Below are 16,767 nucleotides of genomic sequence, written 5' to 3'. Positions count from 1 at the left end.
AGACGAAAAGACAACCCTCAGAATGGGAGAAAATATTTGCAAATGAAGCAACTGACAAAGGATTAATCTCCAAAATATACAAGCAGCTCACACAGCTCAATATCAAAGAAACAAACAACCCAAATCAAAAATCGGCAGAAGATCTAAATAGACATTTCTCCAAAGAAGATATACAGATTGCCACAAAGACATGAAAGAATGCTCAACATCATTAATCATTAGAGAAATGCAAATCAAAACTACAATGAGATATCATCTCACACCAGTCAGAATGGCCATCATCAAAAAATCTACAAACAATAAATGATGGAGAGGGTGTGGAGGAAATGGAACCCTCTTGCACTGTTGGTGGGAATGTAAATTGATACAGCCACTATGGAGTACAGTATGGAGGTTCCTTAAAAGACTAAAAATACAACTACCATTCGACCCAGCAATCCCACTACTGGGCATATACCCTGAGAAAACCATAATTCAAAAAGAGTCATGTACCACAATGTTCATTGCAGCTCTATTTACAATAGCCATGACATGGAAGCAACCTAAGTTTCCATCAACAGATGAATGGATAAAGAAGATGTGGCACATATATACAATGGAATATTACTCAGCCATAAAAAGAAACGAAATTGAGTTATCTGTAGTGAGGTGGATGGACTTAGAGTCTGCCATACAGAGTGAAGTAAGTCAGAAAGAGAAAAACAAATACCGTATGCTAACACATATATATGGAATAAAGAAAAAAAATGGTCCTGAAGAACCTATGGGCAAGACGGGAATAAAGACACAGACCTACTAGAGAATGGTCTTGAGGATATGGGGAGGGGGAAGGGGAAGCTGGGACAAAGTGAGAGAGTTGCATGGACATACATAGACTACCAAATGTAAAATAGATAGCTAGTGAGAAGCAGCCGCATAGCACAGGGAGATCAGCTTGGTGCTTTGTGACCACCTAGAGGGGTGGGATAGGGAGGGTGGGAGGGAGGGAGATGCAAGAGGGAAGAGATATGGGGACATATGTATATGTATAACTGATTCACTTTGTTATAAAGCAGAAACTAACACACCATTGTAAAGCAATTATACTCCAATAAAGATGTTTTAAATAAATGAATAAATAACCATTATAAACGTTAGAATTTTGTATATGTTTTGACCCAGCAATAAAATAAATAAATCAAAATTTGTATTTTATTTTGATCACCAACCAACATTATAAGTGACATTTTTTAGGCAAGAAAACATGCCCAATTCTATCTTCTTAAAAAGCTGTCACGATGTAAAAACACAGAAAGTACATGTGTACATATACACAGGAAAAAAGAAAAAAAAACCAGCAAAGAGATTGACTGGATAATTGAGAGCAAAACTGCCTACTTTATCTCAGTCTAGAGTATTTTTTTTCAGTCTAGAGTATTTTTAAATGACACTAAGTAATAATGTCAACTGTTATGAAATTAAAGATCAGAGCTCAGAGATGCAGAAGAATTCAAATAAGATCTAGGAAGTAAAAGATAAATTAAGTGAGCACATAAAAATTAACTTATTTTTTCCACAAAAAAATTATAATTTTGTTTTGAAAGACTTTAATTTTACTTTTGTCAAATATGGACCCAGTTCATAGTTGGAATGTGCCAATGCAGTGCATAAAACAAAAGTTCTGTATAAAAGGCCAATAAGATATGTTACCATGTTTATTCCTGTTCCAGAGGATGTCTCACAACCTGCAAGACAAGCTGACATGTATGACAAACCATCGTTTCCACATACAGGGTCCCATATTTTAGTTGGACAGTTACAATCCATGTTGCAGTCAGCAAGGATGACATTTTCCACATGTAAATCTTGTGGCACTCTGAAATGATTTAAAATAATGCCATGGATATTGAAAGAATATTAGAGCATTTTCTTTTTCTTTTCAGCTCAGTTCCCAATTATATTTCTTCTACTTCCCAAAATAGAAGCAGAAATCTTCCAACTGTCAATGTATGGCTTGGATACTATAACTCTGCAAGAAAATACACCTTACTTTGGTGACCACAGACAGTTTTTCAATGATTTCTTTCAGGTAAACAAAAGCCAATAAACAAGCATTACCTGAACACCTACTGCACAGAAAGTATTTTTCCAGGTATTAATTAGAACTCAAAAATGAAGATGAACAAATCCCAGTATTGGTCCACATGGTGGAAAATAACAAGAGAGATCATATTTTATAAAAACAATCTCAAGGGCTCAAAATCTGTAAGAGCAAAGTCTGTAAGTGCAATTTATAATGTATATAATACACTTAGCTCCAGAAACAACTACTTGAGTAAACAAATATATTCTTCTAGTACAAAAAGTGTTCAGTGATCATTAAGAAGACCAATTAGCAGCTATCCATAAACAAGACACCACTGTGAAAATCCCAGAACACAGTTGTGAGGTTGAAGCACCTCCTGAGCCACAGAGACTGAGAAGGATGACCTTAGAAGGATAACAGGAGCAATAACACTCTGAGCAGATTGCCCCTCCCCCTGGCTAGCACAACACCACATCAAGACAGTCCCCCTAAGCCTATGGTTTCTCCAGTGGGAAAAGAAAGCCCAGTGCCCCCAGATTGTTGAATGCTTTCCAGGAGGCCCACTCAGATCTTTCCACAAGGGGATCACTGGGAGAATCTGGGGGGTTTGACCACTGGAGAAGGAGAGGGGGGAAGGACTTACAGCAACCAGCAGTCAGATCTTGGTAAACTGAATTCCTGCTTGCAGCAGTGCCCAAGCAGGGATCCCAGCTAGTGCCTCTCCCCATCTGCAGAGCTGAGTGGTGACCCCATCTGGCCAGAGAGCTCGGTTGGCAGTTCTGCCTGGTTTGGGTTCCCAGTCAATGTGCCACCCTGGCCATGGAGCTCCACCCAACTGCTAAGTATAGCCTCCAGTCCTACCCATCCAGAATGCCTGGCCTGAGAGCCTGGACAGCCACAGAGCCCATCCTACAGCCACAAAGACCCTGAATAGTCAAAGGAATCTTGAGAAAGAAGAATAAAGGTGTAAATATCACACTTCCTCATTTCAAACCGTATTACAAAGCTATTGTAATTAAAAGAGTATGGTATTGGCATAAAAACAGTCACATAGATCAATGGAACAGAATAGAAAGCCCAGAAAAAAACCTATGCATGTATGTCAATTAATTTACAACAAAGGAGCTAGGAATATATACAATAGGGTTGGGGAAGTCTCTTCATAAATGGTGGTGGGAAAACCAGACAGCCACATGCAGAAGAATGAAACTGGATCCTTATCTTACACCATACACAAAAATCAACTCAAATTGATTAAGATTTAAATTTAAGACCAGAAACCATGAAACTCCTAGAAGAAAACATAAAGGGTAAGCTCCTTGACTCCAGTATTGGCAATGAGTTTTTTGGATTTGACAACAAAAGCACAAGTAACAAAAGGAAAAATAAATGCGTGGGATGACATCAAACTAAAAAGCTGCTGCACAGAAAGTGAAACCATCAGCGAAATGAAAAGGCAACCTATGAAATAGGAGAAAATAGTTGCAAATCATATATCTGATAAGAGGTTAATTTCCAAAATATAAAGAACTTATACAACTCAATAACAAAAACCAAATGATCTAATTCAGAAATGGGCAGAGGACCTGAATAGACATTTTTTCCAAAGAGGACATACAAACAGCCAAACAGGTAAATGAAAAGGTGCTCAACATCACTAATTATCAGGGAAATGCAGATCAAAACCACAATGAGATATCACCTTACACCTATTAGGATGTTTAAGGGGATGTCTGTTATCAAAAGGAAAGAGATAACAAATGCTGGCAAGAATGTAGAGAAAAGGGAAACCTTGTGCACTTTTGGTGGGAATGTAAATTGATAGAGCCACTGTGGAAAACAGTATGGAGTGTCCTCAAGAAATTAAAAACAGAACTACCATATGATCCAGCAATTCCACTTCTAGGTATTTATCCAAAGGAATGAAAATAGACGATTGAAGAGATATCTCTATTCCTGTGTTCATTGAAGCATTATTCACAATGATAACCAAGACATGGAAATAACCTATGTGTGCATTGACAGATGAATGGATAAAGAAAATGTGGTATATGTATATACACACACACACACACACAAAATGGAATATCACCCACCGTAGAAAAAGAAGGAAATCCTGCCATTTGCAACAATATGGATGAGGCTTGAGTGCTTTATGCAAAGTGAAGTAAGTCAGAAAGAGAAAGAAAAATGCTATATGATCTCACTTATTTGTGGAATCTAAAAAAACTGAACTCATGGAAACAGTAGATTGGTGGTTGCTGCGAGGTAGGAAAAGGAATGGGGAAAGGTGGTCAAAGGGACAAGCTTGCAGAGATGAGGTGAATAAGTTCTGGGGATACGATGTACATCCTAGTGACTATGGTTAACAATACTGTATGTTTTAAAGTTCCCAAGAGAGTAGATCTTAAAAGTTACCATACACACACACAAAACTGTAAATATGTGAGGTGATGGATGTGTTAACTAACCTTATTGTGATAATCATATTGCAATATATAATGTATCAAATCATCAGATTATACACCTTAAACCTACATGATGTTTTTTGTCGATTATATCTCAATAAAACCAGGGAAAAAGAGTTTTTTAAAAAGGGTCTAACACAGAGAAAGACAAATATCACATGATATCACTTAGGTGGAATCTAAACAAAATGATACAAATGAACTTATTTACAAAACAGAAACAGACTCACAGACGAAGAAAACAAATTTATGGTTACCAAAGTGGAAAGAAGGGAGAGGTAAATTAGGAGTTTGAGATTAACAGATATACACTATAAAAAAATAAATAGAATTGTATAAAAAATGAATAGTTTATATAAAATAAACAACAAGAACTACTGTATAGCACAGGGAATTATATTCAATATCTTGTAATAACCTATAATGGAAAAGAATCTGAAAAAGAAACATATATATATATATTTATATTTGTGTGTGTAACTGAATCACTTTGCTGTACACCTGAAACTAACACATTGTAAATCAACTATACTTCGATTTAAAAACAGATCTAAAGGTCTAACAAGATTACTTTTCTTATGTTCAATGTAATATGATGAAAAGAACGCTAGCATGGGAGTCTAGAAACTGAATTAAAGTCCCGACTCATGATTAGATTATGCCTTTTTACATATTTGCTCTGGGAATCAGGATAATTGGAGATGGAGATAATCTTTAAGATTTTACCAATTTTAAATTCTATTTTTATACATTGATGGAGTTGAAGAGGTTTTCCATGACCTCCCTTTGTCATTTAATCTCTCTGAATCTCAATTCTTCATCTGTAAAATGGAAATAACAACAGCTATCTTAAATGGAATTTGCAAGACTCAAATAAGATAATATATAAAATTACTTTTATGATTATATATTTAATATTATTCCAATTGTATAGTCCTTGGTAATTTTAAAGGGATCATTTCAGAATGCTCTTCATTTCAGCTAATCACTCCATTATCTAGATATGTCCTACAAATGACTTTTAAAAATTCATATCACTATGCAAAACCTTCCTGTGAACCCAGGTAACCCTCAAAATGCAAATCTAAAACCATTCAACGATATAGATATACCTATACAAATAAAATATATAAATTTATATAAGCATCGATATATCATGTATTAGGATTCAGTTACATTAAATTTAAGCCCATCGTGGAACCATATAAAGGTGATTGAGACTGTATAGTCAACTCTTAATTTTACCTATTTATGGTTGTATAAAATGTATGAATAACACATCCTAATACAACCTAAAACCATAACTAGTTTCTGTGATATTCATTTTACTATCTACTACGATATCACAAAGACAAACACACACACACACACACACACACACACACACACACGCAATCATAAGCTCACTAACTCTGTGATATATTCCCAACCTCTTTAATAAGATGGAGAAAGACCACAAATTCCTGCCATTAACTCCAATTAGCAAATAATCTGGTCATGAGTAATCACTGTAGAAAATATGTTATTAACTTTTGATAGAGTATGACATTCATTAGAAAACAACATACCTTTCATAAGAGGTGGTTATGCCAGCAACTGAAGAATTATCACAGATCATGAGAAAACACAAAAAATAGAGAAGGTACTCAATTAAAGATAACCAACATCCTATGTGGGCAGCTTGTATGACAGTAATTTTGAACTTCTTCATAATTAAACCACCAACTATATATCCAATGCATATTGGAGGTAAGTTATAGATACCTATAAATGCAAGTAAAATATTATGTACAAAGTGACTTAGCAAAGGAAAAAATATGATAACACATTTATCTAATATGTCTCACATAAAAAACCATTTAGGTCCAACTCATAGTGAAGAAGGCTAATTTAAATTTATCCCCACTAAGTTATGTATTACATACAGAGAGATTTTTAAATGCCCCACAACATTGAAATATATTTTGGAAGACTGTTATCATTGTCATTCATTTAATTAATAGCAGTAAGTTGTAAATTTCTTGTATGCAGGGATCAAGGTCTATATCTCTTTTCTTAGGATCTAGGTGGAAGTGACAAGTCAAAGTTGACCAGTCATTTATTGCTTTCCATTCTTTTGGGTGGGATTATATATATAATGATTTGTATATAACATATTCAGTATTATATAATCATACATAGAATGATTTGTATGATTCTGCAGCTTTTTATTCCCACTCTGATTGTTAAGAATTTAACTCAGCTCAAGGTATTTTAGAGGCACTTTGCTGAGCCTGTGATGTCAAGTATCTTTACATTTCATGTCTTGCTGCTACTGACTAGCACTCTCCCTCCCCCAATTCTCCCCCCAAAAAAAGGGAAAAGACAGCCCTAGGTTTCATCCTTACAGTGCCAGGGTCTGTTCACTGAATCACACTCTTGGGAGAGTTTGTTTAATATCCATTCTCAAGTCCCATTCCAGAGAGTCTAATTTAGTATATTTGAGATGGGTCGCAGGTATCTGAACTTTTAACAAACACTCTAGGTGGGGCTTCCCTGGTGGCGCAGTGGTTGAGATGTCCGCCTGCCGATGCAGGGGACACGGGTTCGTGCCCCGGTCTGGGAAGATCCCACATGCCGCGGAGCGGCTGGGCCCGTGAGCCATGGCCAGAGAGCCTGCGCGTCTGGAGCCTGTGCTCCGCAACGGGAGAGGCCACAGCAGTGAGAGGCCCGCGTACCGCAAAAAAAACACTCTAGGTGATGTGGGTACATGTAATCTGGAAATTCTCTTTTCAAAACAGTAAAAAAGATCCCAGGAGAAACTCAGGGTGGAGTAGAACCACCGAGGTTAGTGTGGTTGCAGGAAAATCAGAATGTATGGGCTGCAGAGACATCTCAAAACACCGGGGAGCCAGGGAACTAAATTAGAAACCACGGAATTCATGAATTGGAGCCAAAAAAGTAAAACCTGGATGTGAAACAAAATTCCTGATGAGTTAACTCTGTCTTCTTTTTTACATAAATGAATTACCAATCTGAAAATTGTATCTAACTTGTACATTCCCTAAACTTTCCACAAATATTTCAGATTTGCATTCTGACTACAAAAAGAGCCAAAGAAAGAAGAAAACCAGGATTTTCTGGCTTCTTTTCTTCCTTACCCTCTCTTGATTTCCCTGGAGAGCAGACGGGGGGATATTACCAGGGGCAAAAATATCCTAACAGATTTCAATTGAGGAGTTTCCTAGACCCATCATCACACTGTTCACCATTTCATGGGAAAAAAGGTGGGCTACAATTGCAGAGAAGAACAAACATACCAATGAGAAAGATTGCATCTGAAGCTGATTTTCCATAGTGCTGTTCCAGATATTTAGGCATGAAGGAGATCATATTGACAAATGCATTGAATTGCAGCACACTTATTAGTATGAAAAGCATGTAAACTGGGTTGCACAAAAGACTTTTCATGAATGGTAAAAAATCTGAAAGGAAAGGATGACAACAGTGTCATACAAACTTGGCTTTGCATTTTATGATTGACTTTTTCTGAAACATCAACCTCCCCTCTAAAGTATGTTTTCCTGTTTTATAATGCACTTGTGTTTCTTGATTCTTTTTGCCCCTTGAAAGCTAAAGTTGTATCTTGTTTTGGTAGCTTCTGCAAGACAGTGAGGCAGCTGAGTGGGAAGGGATCAGAACACAGTCGTTTTGCCTTCACTAAGTTACTAACATGTCTTAAGGAAAAAGTATAACTATTACATGACAAAAACATTGTCCGAGTTCACACCATTTCTTTCTTATCTTCTCCCGTTGCAGAGCACAGGCTCCGGACGCACAGGCTCAGTGGCCATGGCTCACGGGCCCAGCCGCTCCGTGGCACGTGGGATCTTCCCAGACCGGGGCACGAACCCGTGTCCCCTGCATCGGCAGGCAGACTCTCAACCACTGCGCCACCAGGGAAGCCCTATCCTTCTCTTTTACTTGTACTAATATCCTCTCTTCTCTAGAGATCATCTAGAATGAAAGATGCTTGTTCTCCTGTTCTGTCCTCTAAAGCCAGGAAGGAAAACAATTTGATAAAGAAGTTCACACTCACATATTGATTAATCATTCCTGAACATTTAAAATGTAGTTAGATGTGGAAATTCATGACATATAAATTTTCTCAAGTACTAGGCATTTCTTTGCTTCCTGAGGTCTCGCTCCCTGAGATCCTGATTCATTTGCTATATATTAAAGACCATGTGAATGAGTTAACCGAATGTTTTCCTGTTTGTGTGGACAGACAAAGCTCAGAGCCAAATTTGTGGCCAGCTCTAGCAAATGTTCTAGGTCACACTGTCTCCATTTTGGGTCAAAGTCTCACTTATAGTTTCTTTTCACTTTTCCTATCTTCATGTTGTCTGCCTTGATTTCCTTACTTATTGTGTATTATTCTGGTTTGCTTAATAAACAGCCTAAAATCCAGTCTAGCAAAGTATCAATCAGTAAACAACCTGGAAGAGGAGGAAGCATAGTTTAATGCAAAGAAATGAATTCTAGTTGCAGAATTCATATTTATGAATAAAGTACATGGCAGAGAAGTGACTTGTGTTCACAGCTCTTTGGAGCTTTTGAAGTCACACATGTTTGTTGACATACTGTCCTAATAGATGAGTCTCAGTAGTTTCAATTTCTTTTCTAGATGTCATATACTAAGTTAAGCCCTTTCCTAGTTTATCTTGCAGACTATAAATGATATTCTGTGTTAAAATTCCCTACCAGTCCATACCGGCCCTTTGACAAGTGTTGTGAATATAATCGTAAGGACTCTGAGAATTTGTAAGATTCTGAATTGGCTCCTAATGATATGAGAAGTATTAAATTATGTTCAATTGTGGTTTAAGTGAATTTGTAACTGCTAAAAATTCTGTGCAAATTGATATTATAATTTACGGGTGACGGTAGAAGTGGCAACATCAACAATAATAATACTAGTAAGCAGTAATAATAGTAATATGTGTCAGAACTCCTTTTACCTTCACCCAACAACTTTATAATAATAAATAGTATTTTATCCCTATCTTTGAGGTAAGGAAACTAAGCCCCCCACCACCTTCCAAATGGACACTCTTTAAGAATTCCAAGGCCCAGGCCATACCTTATACTAATTAAATCAGACCTCTGGGTAATACTACAAAATTTCCATGCATCAGTAATTTTAAAAATTCCCTAGGTGATTCCAATATGTGGCCAAGTTTGAGAACCAGTATTCCTGAATACTATACATAGATTATCTTACTTAGTTTCCCATAGATACACCTTCTGTAAATTATACTTTGAGTTTTATTGAGGATCTATACCAAAAAAAAAAAACCTGTTACATGAAATATGCTTCTGAATTTGCTGGAAAACAACTATGTGACTCAATATCACCTGTATTGCACATCATATAATTTTTTCTTTTTTTTACAACTTGTTACTTGGGCAACAATTTCTCTTTAAGAATTGTTATCCTTTCCACTCTCAAATATAGATAATTATATGACCTATAATTGAGGTGCCTTTTTTCTTTTCTGCCTTAACTTCCAAGAAGCTCACAGCTCAGCTAATACTTTTGGTTTCAGACCTATATGGTGCTTATTTGGATCAGCATATATTTTTTCCTCCTTTTGTTCTTGGTTTGAGTTTCATTTTTAATTAGACCTATGCTCTCTGTAAAATAAATTTTTTAAGGCAGATGGGACCTAATTTATTTATTTATTGAGTACCCAGATTGACATAAAATTTTATATAAATGCTGATCTAAGTCAGGTTCTAAACTATATCATTCACTTCCATGTGGTAGCATGGGAAAACATTATTGTAGTAGCAGAGCTAGACATTATTGACTGTTGACTGTCAGTGACAAATTGTTTTAACTCAGCCTAGCATATTGTAATAGACTAAGATACAGACATGACTATAGAAAATAAAAAGTAAATTGTAAAATATAAGATGTTTATATTTGCCTTTAGTGATTCCAACCCTTTTCTTCCTGACTTCACTTTGTTTCTCTTCTTTGTCATTTTTAACGGTCTCAGCAATATCCTCTAGTCCTTCCTTTGGAAGCGTTTTGGGCAAAACGAAAAAAGGAATGGCAGTAAGCACATTCACTCCTGCACAAACCAAAAAGCCAAACCACCATGCACCAACCCAACGAGTATCAGTGGGAGTTATGGTCAGATCATCTGTAAAGAGATACACACAATTTTTATTAGCTTGAGTCATTATTTCCTTTATGAACTACAGAAAATTATTACAATTATAATTGTCAGGTTCTATCCAAGTACAGAATTTGCATATAATTCAGACACTGATAAAACTTGTCTGAAAATATGTGGTGTTACAATACTGTCTAGCAATAAGCTCGTTTGACTATCTGTCCTATCATGTAAGGAATTTATAAATAGGCACATATTAAAGAGCTACAAGTTCTATTTCACTATCCTCAAATGATTGCTTGATTTAAAAAGAATTCAAACCTATGTGCTTAAATCTTTTGAAAACAAGAAATATGATTAGTGCAGTAGAAAGAGCACTGGATTTTGAGTCAGAAGATCAGCACTGTATCTTGCTCTCCTCACTGGTTTGAAATATTGAAAATTATTTAAACTCCTCAACTTCAATTTGGTCACCTGGAAAGTGGAGATTCTATCTAACTGAGGGTCAGATAAAGTAACAATTAAATGTGATAACATACCTGACGATGCTTTGTGTACTTTAGACACTGTATAAATAGATTTTATGGAGTTACCTGTGTTCACCGATCCAGTGTCAACATAAACATTTGCACAGAATGACGCTAACGAAAGTCCAATCAAAGGACCAATGATAGCTCCTGTTTCTATAAACCCTAAAAATAAAGGAAGATATAAAGTTATACACACACATAAAGAGTTCTAATCCCATGAAGAATCTGAAGATTGAATTGTTTTTACCTTAGATATTTTTGCCTTATGTGTTCAATCTATAGGAAAATTAAACTTGGTATATGTATAAGTAACAAGGATGTTTGTTTAAATGTTGAAACAGGAGCCTCCTAATTTGAAGTCACTTTCTCTAAGCCTCCAAATTCTCTTTCACACTCGGTTACAGGTAAAGATCTGCAGTTAGAAGCAACTGGCTGCAGCAGGGTGACCATATTGTGTGCAAACGCCCTCCTTGAAGATGAAAATATTCCTTTTCTCTTATGAAAGACTAACTTACTTAAATTATCAGTGTGTATGTATGACTTCATTCCTTAATAATAATTTTGAAATAAAACTAAGGAAATGGGAACCTTTAAATTCTATGGGGCTTCCCTGGTGGCGCAGTGGTTGAGAGTCCGCCTGCCGATGCAGGGGACACGGGTTCGTGCCCCGGTCCGGGAAGATCCCACATGCCGTGAAGCGGCTGGGCCCGTGAGCCATGGTCGCTGAGCCTGCGCGTCCGGAGCCTGTGCTCCGCAACGGGAGAGGCCACAACAGTGAGAGGCCCGCGTACCGCAAAAAAAAAAAAAAAAAAAAGATGAGATTAGTGGGACTGTCCCTATTATGATTCAAAGCCATTTTCTCTTGTGGTACTAGAGACTGGTTAAAGTGATGGCCTTTTTCGGTGAGTTTTGTTGTGTCTTGTGAGTAAACTATTACTGTGTCCGGTATTGGAATAGAATTATCACTACTGTATCATGGGTGGATATTTTGATTCTGTGGTTCCTTCAGTATTACAGCTGGGATCTTACTATTAAGAAAGTCACAGTATAGAGCAAAATTCTTTTGTTGCCTTCCACAGTCATATTTTTGGAGGATTTTTAAAGAAATGCTATGTTATGATAAATATCTTGTGGCATATTCCTCAGGAAAGCTTCACTCCCAAATCTACCACTTGATACAAAACTATACATTCATTTATTGTCTCAGTCTTGTACCTTATGACTACCCCTTCTTTGAGTTTTCTTCCTCTTACTCTATTCACTTAAGTAGAAGTATTCCCTAGTATTTTATCCTAGGGCTCCTCACTATGTAGCATCTGACCTCCTATGGCAACCTCATTTCTCCCTCTTGATTTTATTTTTTGTCTCTGTATAGATGATTCTTAAATTTCATGTCCAGCTTTTATGTTCTCTCCTAAACTCCAGAGCCATACATGGAATTGTTTTCTTGATGTATAGTTAATTGACTTATAATTATTTAATTATACACGGATTATTAATAATTATTACTTCGATTTTCAAATTTAATTATACACATTTATCAGATTTTATTGATATATAATTATGTAGTTATTTATATACTAAACTTTATATGGACAATGTCTTATTCATCTTAATACATGTAGAGATTATCCATTGTTTCTACCCTAATATTTGTTGAAAAAAGAAACACATATTTTAACAAGGTGTTTGCTAATTTATTGCAGGTGAGCATTCTGTAATCTTTCAATATAAGTATGTGAATGGATTTCAAAGACTGAATAGAAAAACACTGAAAAAGGTTATTGCAAAATCAGTGAGTCATCAAAATCACCCAAAATTGCTTGGGATAATCATTCCTAAATATTTTAATCTCCTCATTACATGTAGCTCTGTTACTATCTTCTCTCACCCACTTTGACTTTTCTGGTTTTAAAAAGATATTTCTACTTTAACAGAAAAATGTCCCTGTACTCAAAGTTATGATTTTATAACCAACAACAGATGGAGTAACTAAGGAATATAAGCAAGTTATGCATAATAAATTAAGAATATTCAGGAGATTGTAAGACAACATACAAGGTGGATCTTAAGTTGCCTATTGTGGGAGATACTGATAGATTTTAGAAAATGAATTTTCAGGAAACATTACCAAAATTATGAAGACAGATATTTGTGAAAAATATGAAACAGCCTGGCTATTCTAAAGAAATTGTGATAAAGAGAAACTATATAGGAAACTAAATAGATAAACTGAGTGTAGAGCTAGTAATAAGTAAAGAGCTCATATTTAATAGACAGAGTCAGTAAGTTTCATCAACATTAAAGAGAAGATATTTAAAATAGTTAAGAAAAATTATACTGCAAGAATTTTTATAAGAAATTGATTATAAATACTACAGATAAAATGACCAATATAGAAATTATAATAACATATACATGAAGTGATGAAGACCTGAACAAAAACAGAAGTAATGAAAATAGTGAGAAAGGTTTTGAATATGAGACATTTTGAAGAAAACATTGCTAAATCTCTTAACAGATTGGGTATAGAGTGGTGCCCAGCAAATGGAGGAGTCAAATAGAACTCCAGGGACACTAGATTAATGGCATTTTCAATAGTGAAAAGCAGGTTTAGCAAAGTGGCTTATTTGGAGTCAGCCCATAATTGCTCCATTCAACAAACTTTAAATGAGGGCCAGTTGTGCCAAAGCACTCTTCTGTTCATCACTAAGCATCCAAATAAATAACTAATATCTATGCTCAAGGAGCTTACTGTCCTGAAAAGAGGCTAAGGCAGATTTTCCAACTCACCAATATATAAAGGAGAGTTTTCAGATTTGGCAAAATCCTCTATGTAGGAAATACCCAAAGGCATGATGGGAGTCTCACCAATTCCACGTATAATATTTCCAACTAGTACATACACCCACATTAATGATTTAACTTCCTTCACACATTCTGCATTAAAAGAAAAAAAGACATTACATTAGTGTTTTGGTAGTGAAATATTAGCAATACTTAATTCTAAGTTTTTGGTAGGTAAGCATTTCACAGTTCTTATGTGACCATGGCACCTTGCCAACAATTTACTATGCCAGCAATGACTCACTGGGCCACCCCTTTTGCACTTTCTGACAGAGTACTTACGTATGGCCAACAATAAGTGGTACGCTGGAGCCAGTTCCTACTGGCTGGGGAGAGATGAGTATATACATCTCTTCCCAATTCAGTATTTAGTGATAACATGCTGGTAGTTTGATGAGAGTATTTATACCACAGAAACTGACAAACACTAAAAACCAAGGCTTTTTTTTCCCTCCAGAGAGTTAGTTTACCAGCAACTACTAAACTTAGTTAGCTGTTATAAGTGCTACCCAATATATATACTAACTTTGGGGAGAGGAAAAAACACAAATATCTCTCCCTAGAATTGAGACTATATTTATAAGATTTATGTAAGAGGCTCACTGAGTTTTGAATTCTCTACAGTTCTAATTACTTTATAGAAATAAAAAATATTTAACTGAGTAGTAATCACATTTTCTCTATAGAGCCCACTGTATACTGTGATCACCAAATAACTTTTTAAAATTGAAGTACAGTGACTAACAATACTATATTAGTTTCATGTGTACAACATAGTAATTTGATATTTTTATAGATTATACTCCATATAAAGTTATTATAAAACATTGGCAACATTCCCTGTGTTGTACATTACATCCTTTTATTTATTTTATACCTAGTAGTTTGTACCTCTTAATCCCCTCCTCCTGTTTTCCCCCCCTCGTCCCACCCTTCTCCCCATTGGTAATCACTAGTTTGTTCTCTGCATGTATGAGTCTGTTTCTGTTCTCTTATATTATTCATTTGTTTCATTTTTTAGATTCAACATATAAGTCAAAACATACAGTATTTCTCTTTTTCTCACTTATTTCACTAAACACAATACCCTCCCGGTCCATCCAGGTTGTTGCAAATGGCAAAATTTCATTCTTTTCTGCGGCTGAGTAATATATTCCACTGTGTATGTATTCACCACGTCTTCTTTATCCATTTATCTGTTGATGCACACTTAGGTTGCTTCCATATCTTGGCTATTGTAGATAATGCTACTATGAACATTGGGGTGCATGTATCTTTTTGAATTAGTGTTTTTGGTTTTTTCATATATGTATATATATATCCAGGAGTAGAATTGCTAGATCCTGTGGTAGTTCTATTTTTAATCTTTTGAGGAGCCTCCATACTGTTTTTCATACTGGCTGCACCAATTTAGATTCCCATCAGCAGCGTACAAGTGTTCCCTTTTCTCTACATCCTCACCAATATTTGTTATTTGTTACCTTTATAAGGACAGCCATTCTGGCAGGTGTAAGATAATATCTCATTGTGGTTTTTGATTTGCATTTTCCCGATGATTAGTAAACTGTGCCACCCACAGATGTGAGGGTCCTGAACACAGCTGAGTCTCAAACTTTCTTGTGAGGCTATCTCTCAGTCATTCCCAGTCCAGAAAATCATAGTCTCCGTTGCTGGGTATTCATATTTTTATCTATGATGAGCACAATGTTTATGTCTATAGATCATAGGCAAACTCCAGGTTTCCTCTAGGGCAAAACTGAAAATACCAGGTGATTAAGGAATCAACACATTTCCCTGGAGATACACCCACTGGGAAGGTTTTGTTTATCTACTACAATGCACATTAGGAAAAATAGGAAACAGGACCTGAGTCATTCTTTGGCAAAAGCCAACTCAAGGAGAGAACGCGGGCTATTGCTGATGTCACTGTTTTCTTTTGCTTCCCCAGGGGGTTCCTTTGATTTAGAGTTTCTGAGACAGCTATTCTTATACTCATTTGAACTATTTTGATTCCCTCTTATCCCATGCTGGCGGTGAAATTCCCAGCCTAAGGAACCACCGTAACTTCCACTAATATGAATCCAGCCTGAAAATGTGCCCATCACAGGAAAAGAAGTTCTGGTCTGAGGTAAATTAACAGGGTCACCTATAGACTAAGTATCACCAGATTATACAGGTCCTTTAGCACATGAAGGGGCAGAGGCAGGTATGCTGGTGCCTGGGACTGCAAGAACCTGGAAGAAACACCATTATTGTACACTATCGTGCTGGATTAGGAAGTAGTCTCTGGTAAAGAGGGACAACTGGGCAAAAAAGACAAGTTCCTAGTTCAGTAGAAAGAGACTAGAGTATTCAGAACTATAGCATATTTGCCTGCTTTCTCTGCTATAGAATATCAATAATATAACACAAATCTTTTGAACTTTGTTTCTACCTCTGTTTCCTATTTAGATAATTGTATAGACCAAATCATCAGTATAAACCCATCCTTCTAAGATGTTTTCCTCTAAGGAATTAATTTTACAGTGGCCCTTGGGTGGATGTCTTTGACTGATTTTTAAATAACCATTTTAAAGAACAGACAAGGCGGGATTCCCTGGTGGCGCAGTGGTTGAGAGTCCGCCTGCCCATGCAGGGGACACGGGTTCGTGCCCCGGTCCGTGAAGATCCCACATGCCACGAAGCGGCAGGGC

At 36.3% G+C, this 16,767-nt stretch overlaps 1 protein-coding gene across 1 annotated transcript in view; it reads right to left on the bottom strand.

The window, feature by feature from the left end:
- SLCO1A2 (solute carrier organic anion transporter family member 1A2) overlaps positions 1–16,767 on the bottom strand; it is a 61,600-nt gene that overhangs the window by 19,216 nt on the left and 25,617 nt on the right. The window contains 6 exon segments of the mRNA XM_032645575.1: positions 1,690–1,855; positions 6,102–6,297; positions 7,833–7,997; positions 10,506–10,724; positions 11,291–11,389; positions 14,021–14,167. Of these exon segments, the coding sequence (XP_032501466.1) occupies positions 1,690–1,855; positions 6,102–6,297; positions 7,833–7,997; positions 10,506–10,724; positions 11,291–11,389; positions 14,021–14,167 (992 nt within the window).

This window comes from Phocoena sinus, chromosome 10 (genome assembly GCF_008692025.1).
Source record: "Phocoena sinus isolate mPhoSin1 chromosome 10, mPhoSin1.pri, whole genome shotgun sequence".
In the NCBI taxonomy this organism is placed as follows: Eukaryota; Metazoa; Chordata; class Mammalia; order Artiodactyla; family Phocoenidae; genus Phocoena; species Phocoena sinus.
This window is presented reverse-complemented; position numbering and strand designations above follow the sequence as displayed.